Source organism: Gallinula chloropus (assembly GCF_964237585.1).
Source record: "Gallinula chloropus genome assembly, chromosome: 1".
Taxonomy (NCBI): domain Eukaryota; kingdom Metazoa; phylum Chordata; class Aves; order Gruiformes; family Rallidae; genus Gallinula; species Gallinula chloropus.
Window position 1 is genome coordinate 191,109,424 of NC_140085.1, and position 21,487 is coordinate 191,130,910.

At 44.5% G+C, this 21,487-nt stretch overlaps 1 protein-coding gene across 1 annotated transcript; it reads right to left on the reverse strand.

Moving 5' to 3' along the window:
• Positions 1-3,755: 3,755 nt before the first annotated feature.
• THAP12 (THAP domain containing 12) lies at positions 3,756-21,220 on the reverse strand (the record flags this gene model as incomplete). The annotated part of the gene is made up of 5 exons (XM_084280603.1): positions 21,117-21,220; positions 9,264-9,384; positions 7,003-7,110; positions 5,994-6,030; positions 3,756-5,704 (listed from the first exon to the last, which is right to left on the reverse strand). The coding sequence occupies exons 1-5, from the start codon at positions 21,203-21,205 to the stop codon at positions 3,756-3,758; spliced, it is 2,304 nt and encodes a 767-aa protein (XP_084136729.1). The 5' UTR covers positions 21,206-21,220.
• Positions 21,221-21,487: the final 267 nt, after the last annotated feature.

Here is a 21,487-nt window from a genome sequence, read left to right on the forward strand (position 1 = left end):
GCCCTCAGCACAAGGAGATAGACCTGTTGGAACGCATCCAGTGGAGGGACAGAAAAATGATCAGAGGGCTGGAGCACCTCTCCTGTGAAGCCAGGCTGAGAGAGTTGGGCTTGTTCAGCCTGGAGAAGAGAAGGCTCCAGGGGGACCTTATAGTGGCCTTTGCTACATGAAAATGAACAAACAGAAACACTGGACAACTGTGGCAATAACTAAACAATTACTATGTTTTGGACCATGCACACTGAATTCTGTTTAACAGTGTTATTTTGCAAAGAAAACTCCTAACGAGCATATATGTATTTTGAAATTGCTATAGACCTGCCTACAACTTCCCCCTATTATTTTTTTGCTGATGCCTCACATAGGCAAAGCACTGGGGAGACTGCTATTCTTTGTAAGAACTGTTCTCCTTAGGGAAATTTGGAACGTTAGAGGTCTGGAAATTATTGAATGTTAAGCCTGCTTTGGGATAGCACCTATTGTTATTCTACGTTAGCAACCGTTCCTTGGAACAGAGCCAGTAAAGAGATTTATTTTCATCTTGTTGGAGGAACTGGGATGTTTCTGGCAACTCTGAGATCTGCAGATTCGTGGAGTGCAGGGGGAAAACAGGATAGCTGCATCCAGAATCATTAAGTGGTTCTGGTCCTCTGCTTCTTTACAGCAGAGCCTTGGCAGGCAGACAGGCAGAGACAGGAGTAACGCCACAGGAGATAGAACACTACATGCTACTTTTCAAAGAGGTAACAGTGATTTCTAACAGGAACTCTGCACATGGGAAAAGGAAAGAAGAGTTCCTATTTTCTTAAGACAAGAATTGCTTTCACGAAACACAATCAGCTGAGCAGCTAAGGAAAATCCACTTGTCACTGAAATACATTAATTTCTCAGCAGTGATACTTAAAATAAACAGACACACTGCTTCAGTACATAGAACGTGCCAAAAAAGCCAGGTCAAAGCAAGGTAAACACCTTATTTACTTTATGAGTACCTACTTATTTAATTGAGCCAATCTTTGCCCAGCATCTTGTAAGTCAAAGTGATTGCATAAATCTGGTGGTTTTAACTTTGCTGCTGTACATACCACCCTGAATTGGCAGGATATTTAAGATGGCAATTCCTTCTGCCTCAAGATTATGTAAGAAAAACCTTCAAATTTTAAAAAGTGAATAAAAATATGAATATTATCTATTTAAAATATATTTATTTTTATTTTTATTATAAATAAGTTATTACTTATCCCATTTTCAGACACTTCTCTGACAGTGTCTGACCTGTTCTAGCAGTAGTGTTCTCTTTAAAATTCTGTTACAGGACCCGACTTCAGTTACATCCCTTTCCTGCACCCCCAAGAAAGAAGATGGGAGTCACTACAGTTTCAGTAAATGGTTTTCCTCCATGCAAATCTCTTAGCTGAAGGGGGTACCTACCATTGCAACCTGCTATTCCTTTGCTCCGAGGCATCACGCCGAGGCATCGCTATTCAGAAAACCTGCGACATCCTAAGTGATGCCCTGATGTGTCTAAAAAATGAGGCATTCTGCAGCAGGAGGACAATGCAAATAGGCTAAATAAGCAGCCTGTGATTGATTACAGACACCTCTGTGAAAGGCAGACAGAGCACACCAAGCATCTGAGGCTTTTGGAGCCAGCTAATTACCAAGGCTAGTCACAACTGCATGTCTCAGCTGAGCTCCGCAGGACACTTCAGTAGCTAGAGTGTTTTACTGCATTTCCCTTCTTCGATTTGTCTCAGTACATTGGTCAAAAAGAGCTCACTTACACCATCTTCAGCTTTTTTTGGCCAATTATGTGCACTGGGTATCAGTTTCCCTCTCTGCTTACGCCTGTAAACCTGGGCACATCCAAACTGGCTTTACCCACACGGGGCTCACAATCTCAGAGGTTGCAACCACCTTGCAGCATTGTCATTAGCAGAACTTACAGGCATTCTCTGGAGGGGAAAGACCTTTCATTATTATATTAAAATCCTAATTGAGATCTTCTTTAAAAAAAGACAATTTTCTGTATGACTTCTAATTAAAAAATGCTTTTTTTTATAGCATTAACATAGATTTAGGTTACTTGCATATATTATGGGGAACAGAGCAAGCTATTAGCTAAAACATGTACTGATTGAGGCAATAATTGCATTGATATGAAAGCATGCCAGAAAGTATATACAAATAGGAGTGGGGAAAAAAGGATACTACTTTTTTAAGGGTAATTCTTACTATTCCAATGTAAATAAAAGAAATGCTTTTTCAGGAGCTTAAGACACCCACTTTAAGCTTACTTAGTAAAGGTGGTGGTTTGTGGGTTTTCTTTTTCAAATTTATTCTTATTGTTTGGCTGCATTAAAACATTATGAACTGTGTTCGTCACAGTCTCTACAATAGTTCAATTTTCTGTTGCTGGGGGGCCTTTCCCACGGCAACTGGAAAGTACATAAAAGGACAAGTGTAACCAAGTTGTAAAACTGGCATGCAAAACGTAAGTTTTCAACCATTTCAACCCAAAAATCTATTTCCACCTGTTTCAGACAGACAGAACTTCCAGAATTAAAAGCACTGTGTTGTGTGCTATCTCAAAATGCTTCAGAAAACCTTCATCAGAATATACAGATCAACGGTGCTATTACACAGTTTCCCATGTCTCAAGATAATGCCACAGTCCAGAATTCCAAAAACAATGGAGAAAATATTGCCAAAACCCAAAAGGTACCTTACAAAATGATACACATTGTTGAAGGGGCACAGCTTTACTAAGAAATCCAATACCATATAAAAAGCAATTCACATTTTATTTTAAATCGCAATAAACTGTACAAAAATGCTTTATTCTTGCCAAAAATAACAGCAATATTTTCAATCATACTTCTAGACAAACAACAAACTCTTAATCTCTCCTGGGTGAGTTTGCAAATAAAACAGATAAGATAGAAGGGTTTGTGTCACAGTCGGGACAGAACGAACAGATTTAAATGCTCCTGGAATAAATGTTAAGTTTTTAGTGTTTTTTAGGAATTCTGGTACTCCTGCCATGCCTGTTAAAAGCCTAAAGAATAAAACAAAACAAAACAAACCCAAAGGTTTTGTGTCTCACACAGAGGAATGTAAACAGTCATCGAGAGACTAAAGAGGCTGACTTTTCCAATGAAACCCTAAACGTACCTCTATCCCACTACAGCCACTTTACACTGAGAACAGTCCACAGCACGAGGATCGTGCAATAGCTGAATCCACTCTCCAAAATGCCAATTGAATAGACAAAGACTTTTATTTTTTTAATAAAGTCTTTTCTTATGATTTTTCAAAAAGAATAAAATCCTAACTGAAGTGATTATACACTTTTTTAAACATTTTGAGGTGTGTGGGGGTGTTTTTTTTCTTTTCCTAACTCATGAGCAAGTATGTAACAGCCCCATCAGACCAATAATCACAACATACTTATCCCAAGATGCAATAAAGTAAACAAGCACCTAGTTTAAGTCAGTCAGACATAGAAAGCACCTCTGCCAAGAGCACGAGCTTACTTTCAGGCTTGATTTTGTTCATGTAACATATTTAACGCAGACTAACAAGACATAATTTGGGTCACTTGACCACAGCTTCTTCAGTCTGAGACCTAAAATGGAAATACAATTGCAGTGATTGTTTTTTAGATTTCACAGATTTTTTTATTTTTTCCCTGTCAGCGCTAAAACTTAGCTAAGAAAAAATTGTTACAACAGACTGGTTAGAGCTTAAAAAAATTAAGCATCTTCTGTGACTTCAGAATTGTTTGAGGGAATAAAGTCTTCTTGAAATTCCACTTTCTCTGGATAGAGTTTAATGTAGGTGTCCACCATTAAATCTAAGTCATGTTTTATATCAAAGTTTATGTTCAGCAAAGCTAGGTTGCTTGACCTTTGCTCTGTCAGGGTGTTTTTCAGGTATGCCTTCAAGCGCTTTCGTCCTATTTCGTATTTTTCATTCTCCACCTTCATCACTGGAAGTATGCACAAGACTTTAAGCAACACATAAACATTAGGGAAAAACTTTATGTCAGGCAAGTGAAGTGCTTCATAAATAGTAGCTGGAAGTTCAATGTCTTTACCTCTGTGCTTCCACTTGATTCTCCAACAATGAAGCTCAGCGGAAAGTGTGTCTGGATTAGGCAAGTCATTTTTGTACATGTCAGCGTGATGTTCCTCGGACGTATTGAATTTGAGCTGCCCCATGACTGAGGGCACCAATGATAAACACTTAAGAGCTTTTAAATGCTGTTCTGAGAAAATGTCTTTTAATTCTTGAATAATATACTCCACCGTGGGGACGCTAAGGATTTCTTTGTAGTAGTTTTCTGATGTCACCTCAGAGTCCAAACTCCCCTGTTGTGCCCTACGAAATTTTCCTGGGAGTTTAATTTGTACATCCAGTTTTGTAGCCAAATTCATCGCTTCCTCAAACCAAAATTCATGGTAAACGTCAATATTCTCCATCACTTCATTCAGAGAATGCAACACGGCCGTTAAGCTGCTAGCGGCAAAGAATACATCTGATGTCTGTCCCTGGAGATTTTTCCCAAATGCCCTCGTAAAAGACAGGACATTTTTCAGAATTACAACAGTAACAATGAAGTCAAAATCTGTTAATGCACTTGAAAGCACAAATGCTCGACTGACAACGAAGTTGTTCCACCTGATGGACGAGTCACTGCTTACTGCATCCAAGCACAGTACCAACGCTTGTAGGAGGTCCACTAAAACCTCGAAGGTATCATGCCTGCCGGTCCACTGAGAGCGGCAGATCTCTTTCAGCTCATTACCCTTCTCCTTGTTGTTCTGATAAAGAACAGAAATTGTATTTTCCAGTTCTGCTAGTAATTGTGGAGACTGATTAAAAAGACAGTAAACTTCTTCAATTGTTCCTAGCGCAATGGAAACACCAACAACAGGAACGGATTTTGCCAGCCAAATATTTAAGGCACAAGAGGAACACAGCGTATACACAGCTTGTGGATACTTTTCCAACAGTCTTGTAGCCACAACTTTCATTTTAGAAGCAAACCCACTGGAGACGATGTAGGCTTGACCTCGACAATACTCCATGTTCAGACCCCACTTTTCAGTAATAGTCGTGTGGAACTTAACAGCTAAAATTTCCGGATCGGCCTCATAGGGTAAAAACCCTATGAATTCCTCTCTCAGATTATGAGATTCATCAACAAATCTCACCAATACTGGCAAATGTTCCTCTCCTGCTATGTCTACTACTTCATCTGTGACAATGGAAAAGAAGTGCGAGTCTCTTACTTCCCTCAGTGTCTCTTCTCTAACGCAGCTTTCACAGATCTCAAGCATTTGCTTCTGCTGAGTTTTTGAACAGTACTCAAGATTGACTGCAGTCATCTCAAAACGTTTCCTCAGAACTTCATCTCCAGCATTTATTCTATATTCCAGCAGAGCCTGAAAGTTATCTGAAGTAAAAAGACCTTCTGGGAGTTCATCAACATTATGGCCATCCAAAGGAATATTTTGTTTACCCATTAGGATCAAAATTTCAAATAAAGATTTAAGGTAATCTTTGTTTTCTCTTTCCTCCAGTGTTAAGGGGGCAGGTTTTTCCTCTTGTTCCTCCCCTCCTTCCTCTGAGACGGTATTTTGTTCATTGCTTTCATTCAATTCTTGAGTTGCTTGCTCCCGTTCAAAAGCTTCCTCAACTACGAAACATAAAATACTGTCAGTGTCAAGGTAATGTGAATAAAACATAACATTTGCTTTGCCTTAACTATCCCCACTACCTTTAAGTCACTAGAGCCCAGAGAAGAAGAATGTTTCCAGTTTAGAAGTGAATGAGCATTTTGGAAAGACTCTAGACTGGCTGTTTGAATCAAGCAACAACTCAGTTAGCCTCCTGATAGAAATGAACTTACAGCTGTGTGTCCTGCATTACGTTGTCAGCTTTAGTAAGCAAAGATTTTTATGAAGTCAGTTATTGTGTCCACTTACTCTTTTGTTGCTTCAGTGTTCTTATTTCATCTTCACTCTTTAAAAAAAAAAAGAACACATATGGATGATGAGGTCTAGCACATGACCTTAAATACTAAAACACGTCAAGATCAGATATAAATATTGTACATGAGACCATTAAGAACATTAATATTCTAGAACAGATGCTAGAAGGTCTAAGGGAATGTGGTTTCCTCAAGTACTTTATTGCTGCCATGACACGTATCTACTAGCTACATGAGATTAGTTTGCTACCACTGCCAAGGTTGCCATACTTAAATTAGGAGTTTGTTTGATATTTATTTTAATTATTAATAAATAGGTTCCATTAAATAGTGCTTCAATGTGAACATCTGTCAGAAGACAGAACTGTCTCTATTTTCAATTAATAAACAGACTCAAACTCACAAAGAAATATTTAGAAACTGTAATTTTCCAACATAAAAGCAGAGTTGAATTCCTCTGTCACAATACTCATATTCACAGAGACCTAGAGACACCTGTTCCACAAATGACACAAAAGAGGTATCATCAAGATGCAATTCCACAAAAACCTTCTTGATCTTGGTTTTATAGATAGATCATCTTTTCAGAATAAGCTAAAGGAAGTGTGTCTGAATTGGCGCAGACTTCAAAAATTAAACAGGCGAACCGAAGATCACAATCAACATGTAGCAAGAATTTCAGGGTACCATTCACAAGCTGCAGTCCACTAGCACTGTGATAACAGGCAAAAGGAAGCCATGCTTTTTCTTTGGAAGACAGAATCAGCTCTAGATAACACATTTCATTTTCCAGATTATTTCATTTAACTTTCCTTAGTAGGTAAAAATTTATTCAGCATAGTATTTGGGCATTTACCTTCTCATCAACAAAAAGAGTCTAGAATAGGCAGTACAGAAAATGCAAACACTCAAGGACTATATATTATTTGACACTTTCATATAAAAGTTTCACATGAACTCACTTGCCTCTATTAAAAAAAACAAAGTCTGACATGACTACTTACCAGCTCTTTTATTCTTTTCCTGTGTCTGCTGTGGGGGTTGTTCAAGTGACTTGTAAGGTCAAATATAGTCGGCACAGCATTATCCCGTAATACTGTCCTGTAAGGGCTCTGTAAGAAGACAGACATCTAGATTAGGGAGTTCTCTGGGAACTTCTCACTGTGTATATGCAACCTTCCCCCCTAAAATTTCAGATTTTTATTTTTCAAGTATTTTCCTTTTCTAATGTCTCAAAACAAACAGAAAGCTATGCTGTGCAATTCGCATTTCAGAATTATCAAGAGAACACTGAAAATGAGAAGAGTGTTACTAAAAACCACAGGCCAAGCCACAGATACTTTTTCCTCCCCATTATCTTCACATCAAAGACTCCAAATGCAATAATTTTAATTTAATGTAATACTTTGACTTAAAAATTAAAATATTCTAGACTAAAAGCCACAAAACAACATTTATGCATCAGAAATGAAACATTTTGTTATGGCTGTGCTTTGGGTTTTATGTCACAACTCCAGAAACAATCACATAAACATTTTCATTGTGAAAATATTTAACTGCATCTTTATGCAGACCTATGAATTTCACAAAACACTACTGTGAAAGATCATCTTGAAGGACAATTTATTGGTCAAATGAGCAGAAGGGAGACTTCTGTATGATAATGTAAATTTAGCAAGCTGTTAAATAAAAATATTTTAAGTAAAATTTTCTATTTAGATATACTGCAAACTTATGTTGTCTAACTGGCTGATTCATACAAAATCTTAACTGATGACATCAATACCCATCATTGGATTGAAACACATTTTAAACAAACCCAGTCTCATAAATCTTTTGGATTCAGAATTACTTCCAGTATTCCTGTTTGCATGTGGGATGCTGGCTAATTGGAGACCCTGTCATGTGTCATACCACCAGGAGCTGTCTGACCTGTGGGTTTTAATTGTCCTTTGTAACTAAAGGACCTATATTTTGTATCAAAATTCAATCTGGAAATTAAAAGTGGATATAAAACCCCAAGGAAGGATATAAGGATATAAAACCCCAAGCTTGTATCAAAAACAGTGTGGCCAGTAGGTCTAGGAAGTGATTGTGCCCCTGTACACAGCATTGGTGAGGCCACACCTTGAGTATTGTGTCCAGTTCTGGGCGCCTCACCATAAGAAGGACATTGCGGTCCTGGAGCGAGTCCAGAAAAGGGCAACCAGGCTGGGGAAGGAGCTGGAGGGAAAACCATATGAGGAGCAGCTGAGGGAGCTGGGGGTGTTTAGTTTGGAGAAGAGGAGGCTGAGGGGAGACTTCATCACCACCTACAACTACTTGAAGGGAGGCTGTAGAGAGGTGGGTGATGGTTTCTTCAGCCAGGAGACAGGAGATGGGACAAGGGGAAATGGCAAGAAGCTGTGCCAGGGCAGGTTTAGATTAGATATTAGAAAAAAAAAAATTACTGAACGAGTTGTCAGGGCCTGGAACAGGCTGCCCAGGGAGGGGGTGGAGTCACCTTCCCTGGATGTGTTTAACAGATGGGTAGATGATGTACTTAGGGATATGGTTTAGCTTAGGACAGGAATGGTTTGACTTGATGATCTTAAAGGTCTTTTCCAACCTTGTGATTCTGTGAAATCTAGTACTAACTGCAGTCACATACTGTTATGTAAGCTGTTAAAATCAGCATTATTGTGTTAACAAGGAGGACTGAAAGCTATCATTTCATTAACAGGAAGCGGTGCCATGATTTTAGCTGGATAAAATATAACAGGAACCAAAAGCTTGCCAGATGCAAAGGATGTTTAAATCTCTTGGCCACAACAGAGTATAATTTAACCGAATCACACCACATACACGCTTCACTAACAGCACATTAATGACTTTAAGTAATTACAAGGTATGCAAATTTACATTCTTACAGCCAATAAATTTGTATCATGTTGCAACACCTAGTGACAACAAACAAAGCAAGCATTGCTTTGCATGGGGAAAGAACTGCAATGAAGATCAGTGCTCTCCATAAACATATTAAACCAGCACAAGCAGCTCCACTCTTCTCTTCCTCAACTGCTCACATCCACCTCATCCTTTGTGCCAACATCTGCAAGTCTGTGCGGTGCCCTGGACCATGACAATGTTCCCAATTAAGAATGAGAGATTAATTTTCTCAGAAACCACTTACCCAGGGGATCAAAGATTAAAATTGCAGCGTTATGGTGAAAAAGGTTAAGTCACATTTTGCAAGATGCAGCAAACAACAGTTGGCTTTACTTACACTTCTACATATCATAGAAGTCTCAAAATGTTTAGCACACAATCTGTAATGCTTGTTGAGTTGATCAGGAGTTTTATCTTCCAAATCTGCCCTTCGACAGTTCTCTACCCATCTTTGACATCTGCATGTAAGCAAAAGAATTAGCAAGTTTTAAGAGAAAACAATTGAAAACCATTAAAAATCGGAGTGTAGGGAGCCCTGTCCTTTATGCAGGGCTAAGGGAAGTTCTGTACACCTTCCTTTTAATGTACCATCAAAGTTTTTAATTCAATTGTTTTTCTCCTTTTGCTCACCACTTAACATCATCATATCAAATTCAGGAATCTTTTCCCTTAATTTATACATTCTTGGCTTTACACACACACACACACACACACACACACACACAGTAACACTGCTGCTCACAAAGCCACGTCACTAAATCCCTAAGAATTTAATCTTAAAAGAGAAAAGTTTAAAAAGGAAGAAATATGCCTGTAGACAACAGTTACAGAGATTTCAAAGTCTTCTCCACCTCCCTCCAAACTACAGCATTATTCTTTGTTGCAGACAACTGTGGGTTTAGAGTGGATTTGTGAAACATGAAATATAAAAATAAGACAGCAATCTATTCTACAGACAGTGCTCACCTGCTGGAAGAAAGCTTTCTTTAGATGTGTATTTTTTATACATCATTTACTTCTGCTTTGGATTATTTCTCTAAGATACAACACAAAGGGAAAGAAACATTTCCCCCACTAACAGGGCTCCTTTTAGTTAAGTGAGAGGCTCTTTCTTCTGGTGAGTAAACCACTTGCATCAATTGATGTAAATGAATTAGCTTATATTTATATGTGTCTATGAAGACACTTTCTTACTATGAACTTTGGATCATCAACAGGCATAGACTGACTCTGCACAGACAGTGCAGTAAAACTCATCTGCTATTTTATTTTTACAGTAAAAATACATGTATAAACCAACAAGCCTGCAGCAGCTATGAATATCTCTGTATTTAACAGGGTTTTTTCTTTAAATAATGAATTCCCTTCCTGTAAAAATAATCCTCTGAAGCAGCTGCATTATTGAATGCACTTGCTTACACCTTATCACAGAGCCACTACTTTACAATAGCACAGAAGTAAACAGAGTTGAAAACGTACACTATTAGAGGTTGACTAAAACCTTCACGTGAACATATCTGATGACTTGTTCCTTACTCTAACTGTATAGAGAGGTTATACAAGGTCCCAATCCTCCTAGGATAAATCCTTCCCCAGACAGACTCAAAAATGCCACACGTGACTACATCATGAAGAGTTACAGCAATATCACAAAAATTCTGCAGCAAAAAAGGAGGACACCTCACTACAGTCTCAGTGGCTTCTTTCACTTCACAATCCATCACTTTGCTACATAATTTTCAACATGGACTCATATTTTAAAGTGTTGTTTTGTTTTATGTTGTTCTTTGCTGGATCCATACATGTCGGCAATGTTGATTAAAGTTCTGAGAACCTACACAGAGAAGTTACATGAAGACCCTGCTATTCCAGAAGGACAAAGTGGGCCAGATCTCACCACAACCCAGTCGTCACTGAGGAGGGCCACAGAGATGACCAGAGGGCTGGAGCACCTCCCCTGCAAAGAGAGGCTGAGGGAGCTGGGCTTTTTCAGCCTGGAGAAGAGAAGGCTGCGGGGGGACCTCATGAAGGGAGCAGAGAAACAGGAGTGGAATCAACTTTCAAAAGGGAGACACTGGCAGGACAAGGGGAATGGAGTGAAGCTGAAGGAGGGAAGGGGGAGATGAGATATTAGTAGAATATCCAAAGCAAATATATTCTTAAAATACACAAAGTTATATTAATTGTCTCAAACTACATCTACATCAATCAATTCAGCATTATTATATTTCACTGAATCAGTTCAAGGCCAGGATGGATGGGGCCCTGGGCAACCCTGTGTAGACCCAGGCCTGGAGGTTGGTGGCCCTGCCTGTGACAGGGGGTCAGTTCTACTCTGTGATCCTTGGGGTCCCTTCCAACCCAGACCAGTCTATGATTCTGTGATCGCTGAAATTCATCTAAGTGAAAAAAATTACTCAGTCCACATAAAACAATACGGTTTTAAATCACCTAAATTACAAAAGAAGACTGGTCCCCACGCAAAACCAGCGACAAGTTACGAGAAAGCGATGCATTTTTTATTTTTGACTGCAAGCATGGAATTATTCTCAGAGGAACAAGGAGGGAGAAAAATAATTAGCAATTATTCAACAGTTTAGGAACGAAGGCTGTCTCGACAGATGTTTTGGTGGGCAGCTGCAAGTGGATTCACCGTCCACTTTAACCGAGTGGAATAAAGGGCAACTGTGGAGATGAAAAGGGGAATCTCAGATTTTGATCTCTGCTGGCTGAACCTGTTTGTGTGTCTTAATTTTTTGTTCATGCAAAATACCAAAATAAAGTTGGCAGCAAGTGCCATAGAACAGAAATCATTTCTAATATTGGTATCGGAGATGTAAAAATAGCATCCTTAAAAATGACATTAATAATAATAATAGTAATTTTTAAAATACTGTTTCTTGTTCAGTATTTTGATACCACAAGTCTTGTACTATTGCCTGGACAATGCAATCACTCCACAAAGAGAACAGGAGAGTGTTCTTCACTTAACCACATGGTATAAACACTGGCTTTTTACATGGGAGACCTTTAGCATGCAGATTACATCAAATCTGACTTGCATGCCAGGGCACTCATTAAAGTGGATCGCATGGGGCTGTCACAGAGACTGATCAGCTGCCCTATAGCCAGTGCAGAGGGGTTTGGTCCAGAGGGTATCTCGAGCAAAAGCCAGGATACTTGGTCTAACCTGTCTCTCTCAGTGACTCGGGGAAGCTGAGGAAGACTGCTGGGGAGCCAAGTCAGAGCTGCTCACATTACAGTAACCCACTCCAAATTGCCTCCTGGCAATCAAACAGGGACAAATCAGTGGCAGTGACATTGCATCTAGAACTGGTACACAGATGTGAAGGACAGATAAACATCAGCCTGAATCCTTTCACCTCTGCCAAGCAGAGAACAAGTAGATACAGCAAATGCCGGGGACCTGAGCTATAAGCCATGGCAAGAGATACCATGAGCTCTTCAGAAAGGTCTTACTCAGAACACAAATCTCACACAGATTAAATTAACCACTTGTCTTGGTTTTCACAGGGATACAGTTAATATTCGTTCTCATAGCTGATGTAGTGCTGTGGACAAGAATACTGCTGATAACCTACTGATACACCTAGCTGCTTGCCAAGCACTCAAGGACTTTACACCTTCTCATACTGGCCTGATAAGAAGGTGGGGGACACCCAGGAAGCTAGGAGGGGACACAGCCAAGACAGCTGACCCAAAGTAGCCAAAGGGACAGCCCAATACTGTATGCCATGTTCTGTATATAACAGGGGGTGGGCTCAGTGGCATCTGGGGGTCTGGTGTGACAGATGAACTTCGGGGGGGGGGGGGGTGGCTGATTACCTGCCTGCTGATGGGAATGGGTGAATGAATTCCTTGTTTTGCTTTGCTCATATGTGTGGGCTAAGAGGCTGGGGTTTTGTGCTGGAGTCACCCCTGTCTGAGCACACAGTCTGAAAGAAGCCCTTGGCACACACAGCCCGAGTCTACAGATCCCAATCATGGTTCAAGAGAGCAGACTTGGGCCTCTTCAGGGACCTGATTGGTAGAGTACTGCAGGACAAAGCCCTAGAGAGAAGAGGGACACAAGACAGCTGGTTACTATTCAGGGATCACCCCCTCCAAGCTCAGAAGTGCTACATCCCAAGTAGAAGTCAGGAAAAAAAAACCCGGAGACCTGTATGAATGAACAAGGTGTTTCCAGAGACACTCAAACACAAAATGGAAGCCTAGAGAGGGTGTGAGCAAGGACAGGCAGCCTGTGAGGAATACAGAGAAAGTGTCCAAGCAACCAGGGATCAGGTTAGGAGAGCTAAACCCAGGACAGAATTAAATCTGGGCTGGTACGTCAAGAAGAAGAAAAGGTTCTATAAAAGAAAGACTAGGGGAAAATGTGGGCCCCCTCCAGTTACCCAAGATATACAGAAGGCTGAAGTACTCAGGTTTTTTGCCACAGTCTTCATCAGCAAGGGCTCCAGCCACCCTATCCAAGTCACAGAAGGCAAAGGCAGAGACTGGGAGAATGAAGAACCATCCACTGCAGCAGCACATCAAGTTTGACAACACTGAAGGAACCTGAGGGTGCACAAGTCCATGGAACCTGATGAGATGCATCCACAGGTCCTGGGGGAACTGGTGGATGAAGGAGTTGAGCCACTCTCTTTCATCTCTGAGGAGTCATGGCAATCTGGTGAAGTTCCCACTGACTGGAAAAGGTGGAATGCAATGCTAATTTTTAAAACAGGAAAAAAATGAAGATCCAGGAAACTGCAGGTCTGTCAGTCTCACCTCTGCACTCCACAAGATCATGGAGGAGATCCTGCAAGAAACTATGCAAATACACGGAAACACGGAGGTGACTGGTGACAGGCAGCATGGCTTCACAAAGGACAAACGGTGCCTGACAGATCTGGTGGTATTCTGTGACAGGGTTACAGGGTTGGTGGGCAAGAGAAGAGCAATTCATCTAACTGGACGTGTGCAAAGCATCTGACACTGTCCTGCACGACATCCTTGTCTGTAAACTGGAGGCACAGGGATTTGACAGGTGGACCACTCACTGGATAAGGAATTGGCTGGATGGTAGAGTTGTTGTCAACTGCTCCACGTACAATTGTTGACACCAGTGATAAGTGGTGTTCCTCAGGGGTCAGTACTGGGGCCAGTGCTGTTTAACATATTTGTCAGCAACACAACAGTGGGATCGATGCACCCTCAGCACATTTGCAGATGACACCAAGCTGTGTTGTGTGGTTGACTCACTGGAGGGAAGGGATGGCATCCAAAGGGACCTGGACTGGCTTGAGAGGTGTGAACTGCATGAAGTTTAACAAGGCCAAGTGCAAGGTCCTGCACATGGGTCAGGGAAATCCCAATCACAACTGCAGGCTGGGTGGAGAATGGATGGAAAGCAGCCCTGAGGAGAAGGGCTTGGGTGATGAGAATCTCAACGTGACCCGGCAATATGCACTTGCAGACCAGAAAGCCCCCTGTGTCCTGGGCTGTATCCCCAGCAGCAGGACCAGCAGGGCTGGGAAAGGGGGATTCTGCCCCTCTGCTCCACTCTGGGACAGAGACCCCCCTGGCAGTGCTTCCTCCAGCCTGGGGGTCCCCAGTAAAAGGAGGACACATAGCTGTTGGAGCAAGTCCTGAGGAGGCTATGGAGATGATGCAAGGACTGGAGCCCCTCTGCTCTGGAGCCAGGCTGGGAAAGCTGAGCTAGCTCAGCCTGGAGAGACGAGAAGGATGCTTCTGGGGAGACCTCCAGGCCCCTCCCAGTCCCTTAAGGGGCTCCAGGAAAGCTGGAAAGGGGCTGTTGCCAAGGGCAGGGAGGGCCAGGCCCAGGGGAATGGCCTTCAGCTGCAGGAGGGCAGCTGGAGAGGAGCTGGGAGGCAGAAATCCTTCCCAGGGAGGGGGGAGGCCCTGGCACAGGGTGCCCAGAGAAGATGGGGCTGCCCCTGGCTCCCTGGCAGGGTTCAAAGCCAGGCTGGATGAGGCTTTGGGCACCCTGGGCTAGTGGGGGCTCTCCCTGCCCTTGGCAGGGGGTTGGAACTAGATGGTTCTTCGAGGTCCCTTCTGACCCAAACCAGTCCGGGATTCTATGACCAGCCATGGCCACTAAGGTCCTCACCCCATTGGAACAGATCAGTAACTGGAGGTCTGGACATCTAGGAAACTCTACTGGCACAGGCTGGAGTGGTGACATTCTTTCAGGTAGCTACAGGAAGACAGTGGAGATGGCATGACTGGACTCAAACATACAAACTCTATCTGAGTCCAAATTCAGCCCCTGAGTTTTGCTACGAGTTTGGCTCCAAAAGGGATGCTCTTAGAGAATTAGAAGAGCAAAGAAAAATGAGATCAGGCCTTTGAAATCCTCCACCACAGCCCTGCACAGTATTATACAAGCAGCAATTTAAAAGGTTTTAGAATCACATGTAAAATTTTATCCAGTTTTTTTAGTATTCAAGTAATGCACATGGCACACAGTTGCACACGTGATTTAGTTGCAAAACACTTGGCACAAATTAAAAGCCATTTCAATGCAGTATCTTACAAGACTTCTTAGCTTTTATGAAATCACAACCTTTACATTTTCAGAGTTCTGCTGACATCTCATGGAAGCTCAAACGGCACTTTATGGATGTGTGGACAGAGTGTAAACCATTCATGGTACCTCAGCTGCAGTAGAACAGCATCTCTCTGCTTCAGAGGTTATTTTGTTCTGAACACTCACAACCTCACCTTACCTCAAACCACCAGGGTGAACAGTCAGAAGGGTCATGAGGGTTAAGCAGACAGATCTTACTGTGGTGATAACTGCCTAAACTGTATAAAAGTGTAAACTACATATCCTTACTGGGGTTACAGAGGGTATTTACAGTAATGTTTAGTGTGGAAAGACTAGGTGCCATCCATTAAATGCACCTGGTTCCTTGTCAAAACCTAATCTGTGCAGCCCTTCTCATTTTCTTGGATAGGGATGATAAACAAAGCTAGGTTTAACCAACTGGTTACCTCTCACAGACTTACTGGTGCTCCAAAGATCAGACTGGAACTGCTTAGCACTGAACTGGGAAAACATAAAGGCAATTATGTTACTGTGGAAAACCTGCAAGCAGGGACAATTTGCCTGGAACTATGGATTTCTCATCAATGATTTTTCTGAAATCTTTATTTTTAAAGACGTGCTAGTTATACTCAGATCCCTCACTGTAAGCTGCCAAGTGCTAAGAACACACTTTTGGCATGAAGTACTTTGCTAACCACACCAGTCTGACCTTTAACATTATGAGGTTTCTATGACAGTGAGAATCACAAGCATCGTCATTTGCAACTCCAAACAGGAGAATAAGCCACTAGCATCCTCCACTCTACAAAGCCAGCAGGTTGCATGGATTTATTAATCTTTAAATGCTTCTGTTAAAATAGAATATGTAATCAGCTTTGGATATTTTAACCTAGGATTAAATTAGAAAGGTGGGAGATATGGGAAGAAACCTGTAGAAAACTTAAGGAAGTGCCATCTTTGTCACTGTGTGTTTCTAAGAGCACAACAAAGATGCTAGAAACAGTTTAGGTATAGCTTGTCCTTCCTTCAGATGGTAGAAAGGTCTGTATCATCCTCGAGGGTAAATTTTAATCCTATGTTCTACTATTCTCTTACAGAAACATTAATCCTATCAGCCTGAATGACTTCAAGGGGATTATGAAGTAGTCACGCACTCAGAAAGCATGCTTACTCATGCATTGTAGAAATGTTAAGCCAGTACATGCTTCCTAAAGCCATTTCTGCAATCCACTTTAACGTTTGCAAAAGAAACACCCATAATTCTATGTTATTCCAACTCTTTGTAGCTTTCATGCATTGGTTTTGTGTTGTGGTTTTACCCCAGCTGAGAGCTGAGATCCACACAGCTGCCTGCTCTATAAAGGAAAAGAGGAGGGGGAGGTGTGTATGGGGGTGAAGGGAAGGGAAAAGGAAGGGGCGAACAACCACCCCAAAACCAAGAAACCAAAAGCCCGTGGGTTGGGATAAGGGTAGTTTACTAAAATAGCAGAAAGATAAAATATAACAATGCTAACAGGACTTTAGAGCAAAAAATATCTGAAACTGTTGATACACAATGCAGTTTGTCACTGAACCCACAGCTCAGGCCGTGCCACCCAGAGCCGTCCCGGAACCTGACCGTCCCCCAGAAACCGCACGTCCTGGAGCCGCCCCCGCTCTTCCTCCCACCAGCCCCCCTTTATACTGAGCATGACGTAACTGGCATGGAATACTCTCTTTGGCTGTTTGGGTCACCTGCCCTGGCTTCGCCCCTCCTTTCCCATTAATAGAGAAATATGAAGAACTGAAAAAGTCCTTGACTGCTGGACCACAACTAAAAACATCAGGGTGTTACCAGCACTGCTTTCATTTTAACACCCAAACACAGCATTCCATCCGCTGCTACAAAAGAAGTTAACTCCATCCTGGCTGAAACCAGGACAGTTTTGTTAAAAAAGTTTTTATTTCTACACTTCTCTGGCCCTGTGTAGAGCCAAGAGTTGGCCTTGATCCCTGGATGTGTTTAACAGACGGGTAGATGAGGTACTTAGGCATATGGTTTAGCATAGGACAGGAACAGTTGGACTCGATCTTAAAGGTCTTTTCCAACCTTGTAACTCTATGATCCTTATGGGTCCCTTCTGACTGGATATTCTAGGATTCTATGATTCCACAAATGGTGGTTAGAAGTAGTAGTATTCTAAATCTGAAATATATTTCAAAAAAATTCTTTAACATTGGCACATCATTTAATTAACAGTACACCTGTATACCTCTGTATTGCTACCGTGGAAAACATCAATTCAGAATGTATATAGGTATAAATACTATAAGCTGAATGGGGCTGTGTAAGAACCTGCGGCTCTCAGAGGGTGGAAAGAGACAGTGTTAGGAGTGGATCACACAAATGAAGCTTAAGAGTAGGCAATCCATTAAGTCAAATTCAGTCTTCATTTAAAGCACAAACATAGGTAATACAAGCCATACTAGAACACCCTGCAGTGTATGGGCATCAGAAAGAGGTCTCGTTATTCCATCTTTAACGCCAGGAATCGCATTCAACCAGGAGAGCTTGAGGAGATAAATAATCACAGAATGGTTTGCGTTGGAGGGACCTTAAAGATCATCAAGTTTCATCCCCCCTGCCATGGGCAGAGACACCTCTCACTGGACCAGGCTGCTCAAGGCCCCATCCAACCCGGCCCTGAACACCTCCAGGGAGGGGTATCCACCATCTCCCTGGGTAACCTGTGCCAGCGACTCACCACCTTGTAGTGAAGAATTTCTTCCTAATATCCAAACTAAGTCTACCCCCCTCCAATTTAAAACCATTCTCCCTCATCCTATCACCACATGCCCTTCTAAAAAGTCCCTCCCCAGCTTCCTTGTATGCCCCTTCGGGTACCAGAAGGCCGCTGTAAGATCTCCCCAGAGCCTTCTCTTCTCCAGGCTGTAAAATCCTAACTCTTGCAACCTGCTTTCATAGGAGAGGTGCTCCAGCTCTCTGATCATCTTTGTGGCCTTCTCTGGACTCATTCCAACAGTTCCATTTCCTTCTTATTTTGGGGACTCCAGAACTGGACCCAGCACTCCAGGTGGGGTCTCACAAGAGCAGAGCAGAGGGGCAGAATCCCCTCCCTGGACCTGCTGCCCACACTCCTTTTGATGCGGCCCAGGATGGGGTTGGCCTTCTGGGCTGCAAGCACACCTTGTTGGCTCATGTCCAGCTTCTCATCCACCAGCACCCCCAAGTCCTTCTCTGCAGGGCTGCTCTCCATCACATTATCTCCCACCTCATACTGAGGACAAGGATTGCCCTGATTCAGGTGCAAGACCTTGCTCTTGTCCTTGTTGAACCTCATAATGTTCATGCATCTGAAAACACACCTTTAAGCAGGTGTGCTTTTAAGAACAACTACCTATATGAGATTTTTACCTTCATTTGAAATCACTTACAGGGAACTGTTTTCTTAGAAAAACCTATGTACCCACAATACATTTTGGTTTTGAAATTTTCCAAAAATCAGGTCAAGCAGCTTCAAGGGAGGAAGCAAGCATCATGTTTAAATCACCAAAAATTTCAGCCTTAATTACCTCCTATTAGGAGAGGAAGAACTGGCATTTGTCTAATGCTTATGCACCTTTCAAAGTTATAACAAGTAAAGTCAAACAATTTTAAGAGCTTTATCTAGTTTTAAAGGTGAGCTTCATGTCTAAGCACGTGATTCACTTGTCTCATTATTTTCCATGGCCTCTCACTCAGACGCTTCCCGCTCTACCAGTATGTCACCTCTGCTTTTCAACCACTGGGAACCTGAATTTCCCATCACTTCTGCTGTTGCTCATGATGCTTTGTCACCATCATCCTTGCAATCCTGTGACAGCTGCCTGTCACCCCAGTGTCCTATTTATCACACCCCTCTCCAGTGTCCAGCTCCACATCACCTTAGTACACACAATATGACTGAGAGACTTATACCATCTGAACCAGAGCTGTCCCTGTGCAGGCTCCTCATGAACCATGGGCTTCCCTGCCTCAACCCATTGCTCCTGCCTGCCCCACACCTCTAACAGTGCCAAATGCCTCTAACGGATGTGCACCCCCTCACATAGCCCTCAAGACAGGCAAACCCTCACAGCCAGGCAGCCCCCCATTCTCTCAATCCCCCATTTGCCCCACAGCCAATTCCTCTCTCAGCCCCCACTCCCCTTACAGCCAGGCACCCCCCTCACACCCTCAGCTCCTCACAGCCAGGATCTCCCCCAGACCAGTTCCTCTCTCAGTCACTTCCCAGCCAAGACCTCCCCCACCCTATACAGCCAGTTCATCCCTCAAGCCCCCCAGCCCCCTCACAGACAGACAACTCTTTCACACTCTCAGCCAGGATCTCCCCCACTCCCCACAGCCAGTTTCCTCTCAGCTCCCCCCACAGCCAGGATCTCCCTCACACCCTCAAGCAGTCCCCCCCTAAGCCAGCTACTTCACTTCCTCACACTACTTCAGTCAGGACCTACCCCATCCCCACAGCCAGTTCGACCCTCAACCTCCCTAGCCCCCTCACAGTCACGATCTCCCCCACAGCCAGCTCCCCCCTCAGCCCCCTCCCAATCAGCATCTCCCACTCCACACAGACAGTTCCCTCATTGGTCCCTCACAGCCAGGCTCTCCCTCACACCCTCAGCCCCCTCACAGCCAGGCTCTCCCTCACACCCTCAGCCCCCTCACAGCCAGGCTCTCCCTCACACCCTCAGCCCCCTCACAGCCAGGCTCTCCCTCACACCCCTCAGCCCCCTCACAGCCAGGCTCTCCCTCACACCCTCAGCCCCCTCACAGCCAGGCTCTCCCTCACACCCTCAGCCCCCTCACAGCCAGGCACCCCCTCACACCCTCAGCCCCCTCACAGCCAGGCACCCCCTCATACCCTCAGCCCCCTCACAGCCAGGCTCTCCCTCACACCCCTCAGCCCCCTCACAGCCAGGCACCCCCTCACACCCCTCAGCCCCCTCACAGCCAGGCACCCCCTCACAGCCCTCAGCCCCCTCACAGCCAGGCACCCCCTCACAGCCCTCAGCCCCCTCACAGCCAGGCTCTCCCTCACAGCCCTCAGCCCCCTCACAGCCAGGCTCTCCCTCACACCCCTCAGCCCCCTCACAGCCAGGCTCTCCCGAGCCCCCGCTGCCCGCTCTGCCTGCCCCTCACCCGCACCCGGCACCACGGCCCGCGCCCCCCTGGCGCATGCGCTGCCGCTCGCCCGCCTCCCCGCCGCAGGCCGGAGGGTCCCGCGGAGCCCCGCCCCCCCGGCGCCACAGAGCGCGCGCGGCCTCCGCCGGGACAGCCCGCAGCTCCGGGCGGCCACCGGCCCCTCACACCCCCCTCCCCGTCCTGTCCCGCGGCAGCCCCCTCCCCCCCGCCTAGGTGAGGAGGCGCGGAGAGGGGTTGCGAGGGGTGGGGGGGAAGGGAGGGAAGGAGGCGTCTCCCCGCTGCGGTGTCTGCTCAGGCGAAGCGGAGAGCTGACGGGCCGGCGGGACCTGAGGGGAACAGGCGAGCGGCCTGCGGCCCACCGCCTCCCTCCGACCCGCCCCTCTTCATCAGGGGCTGGTTTTGCCGCGGTAGCGCCCGGCCGGCCGGGGTCTCACCTGACCGGGTCCCGGGGGAAGCGGAAGAAGGCCAGGTCGGACTGGGTGCTCTTGCGGGTGCAATTGGGAGCCGCGCAGAAGTTCGGCATGGTCCCCCGGATTGGCGCCGCTGCCCCTTTAAATCCGCGGGCCGGAGGGAGGGGGGGGGGGGGTGTGTGGGGGGTGGAGGACGGGGGGGGGCGGGAGGGAGGAGGGGTAGGGGTGGAAGCGGCTCTACACTGCTGTGAGCGGCCGGGAGGATTCACCGCCACCCTCCGCCGGGATTTAGGGGCCGCCTCCTTCCCACGATGCACCGCGCCCCGGCCGGTGGATAGAGAGTGCCCATGCGCTGCGCCGCGCCGGTAAGGCCCGGATGAGCCGTGCGCATGCGG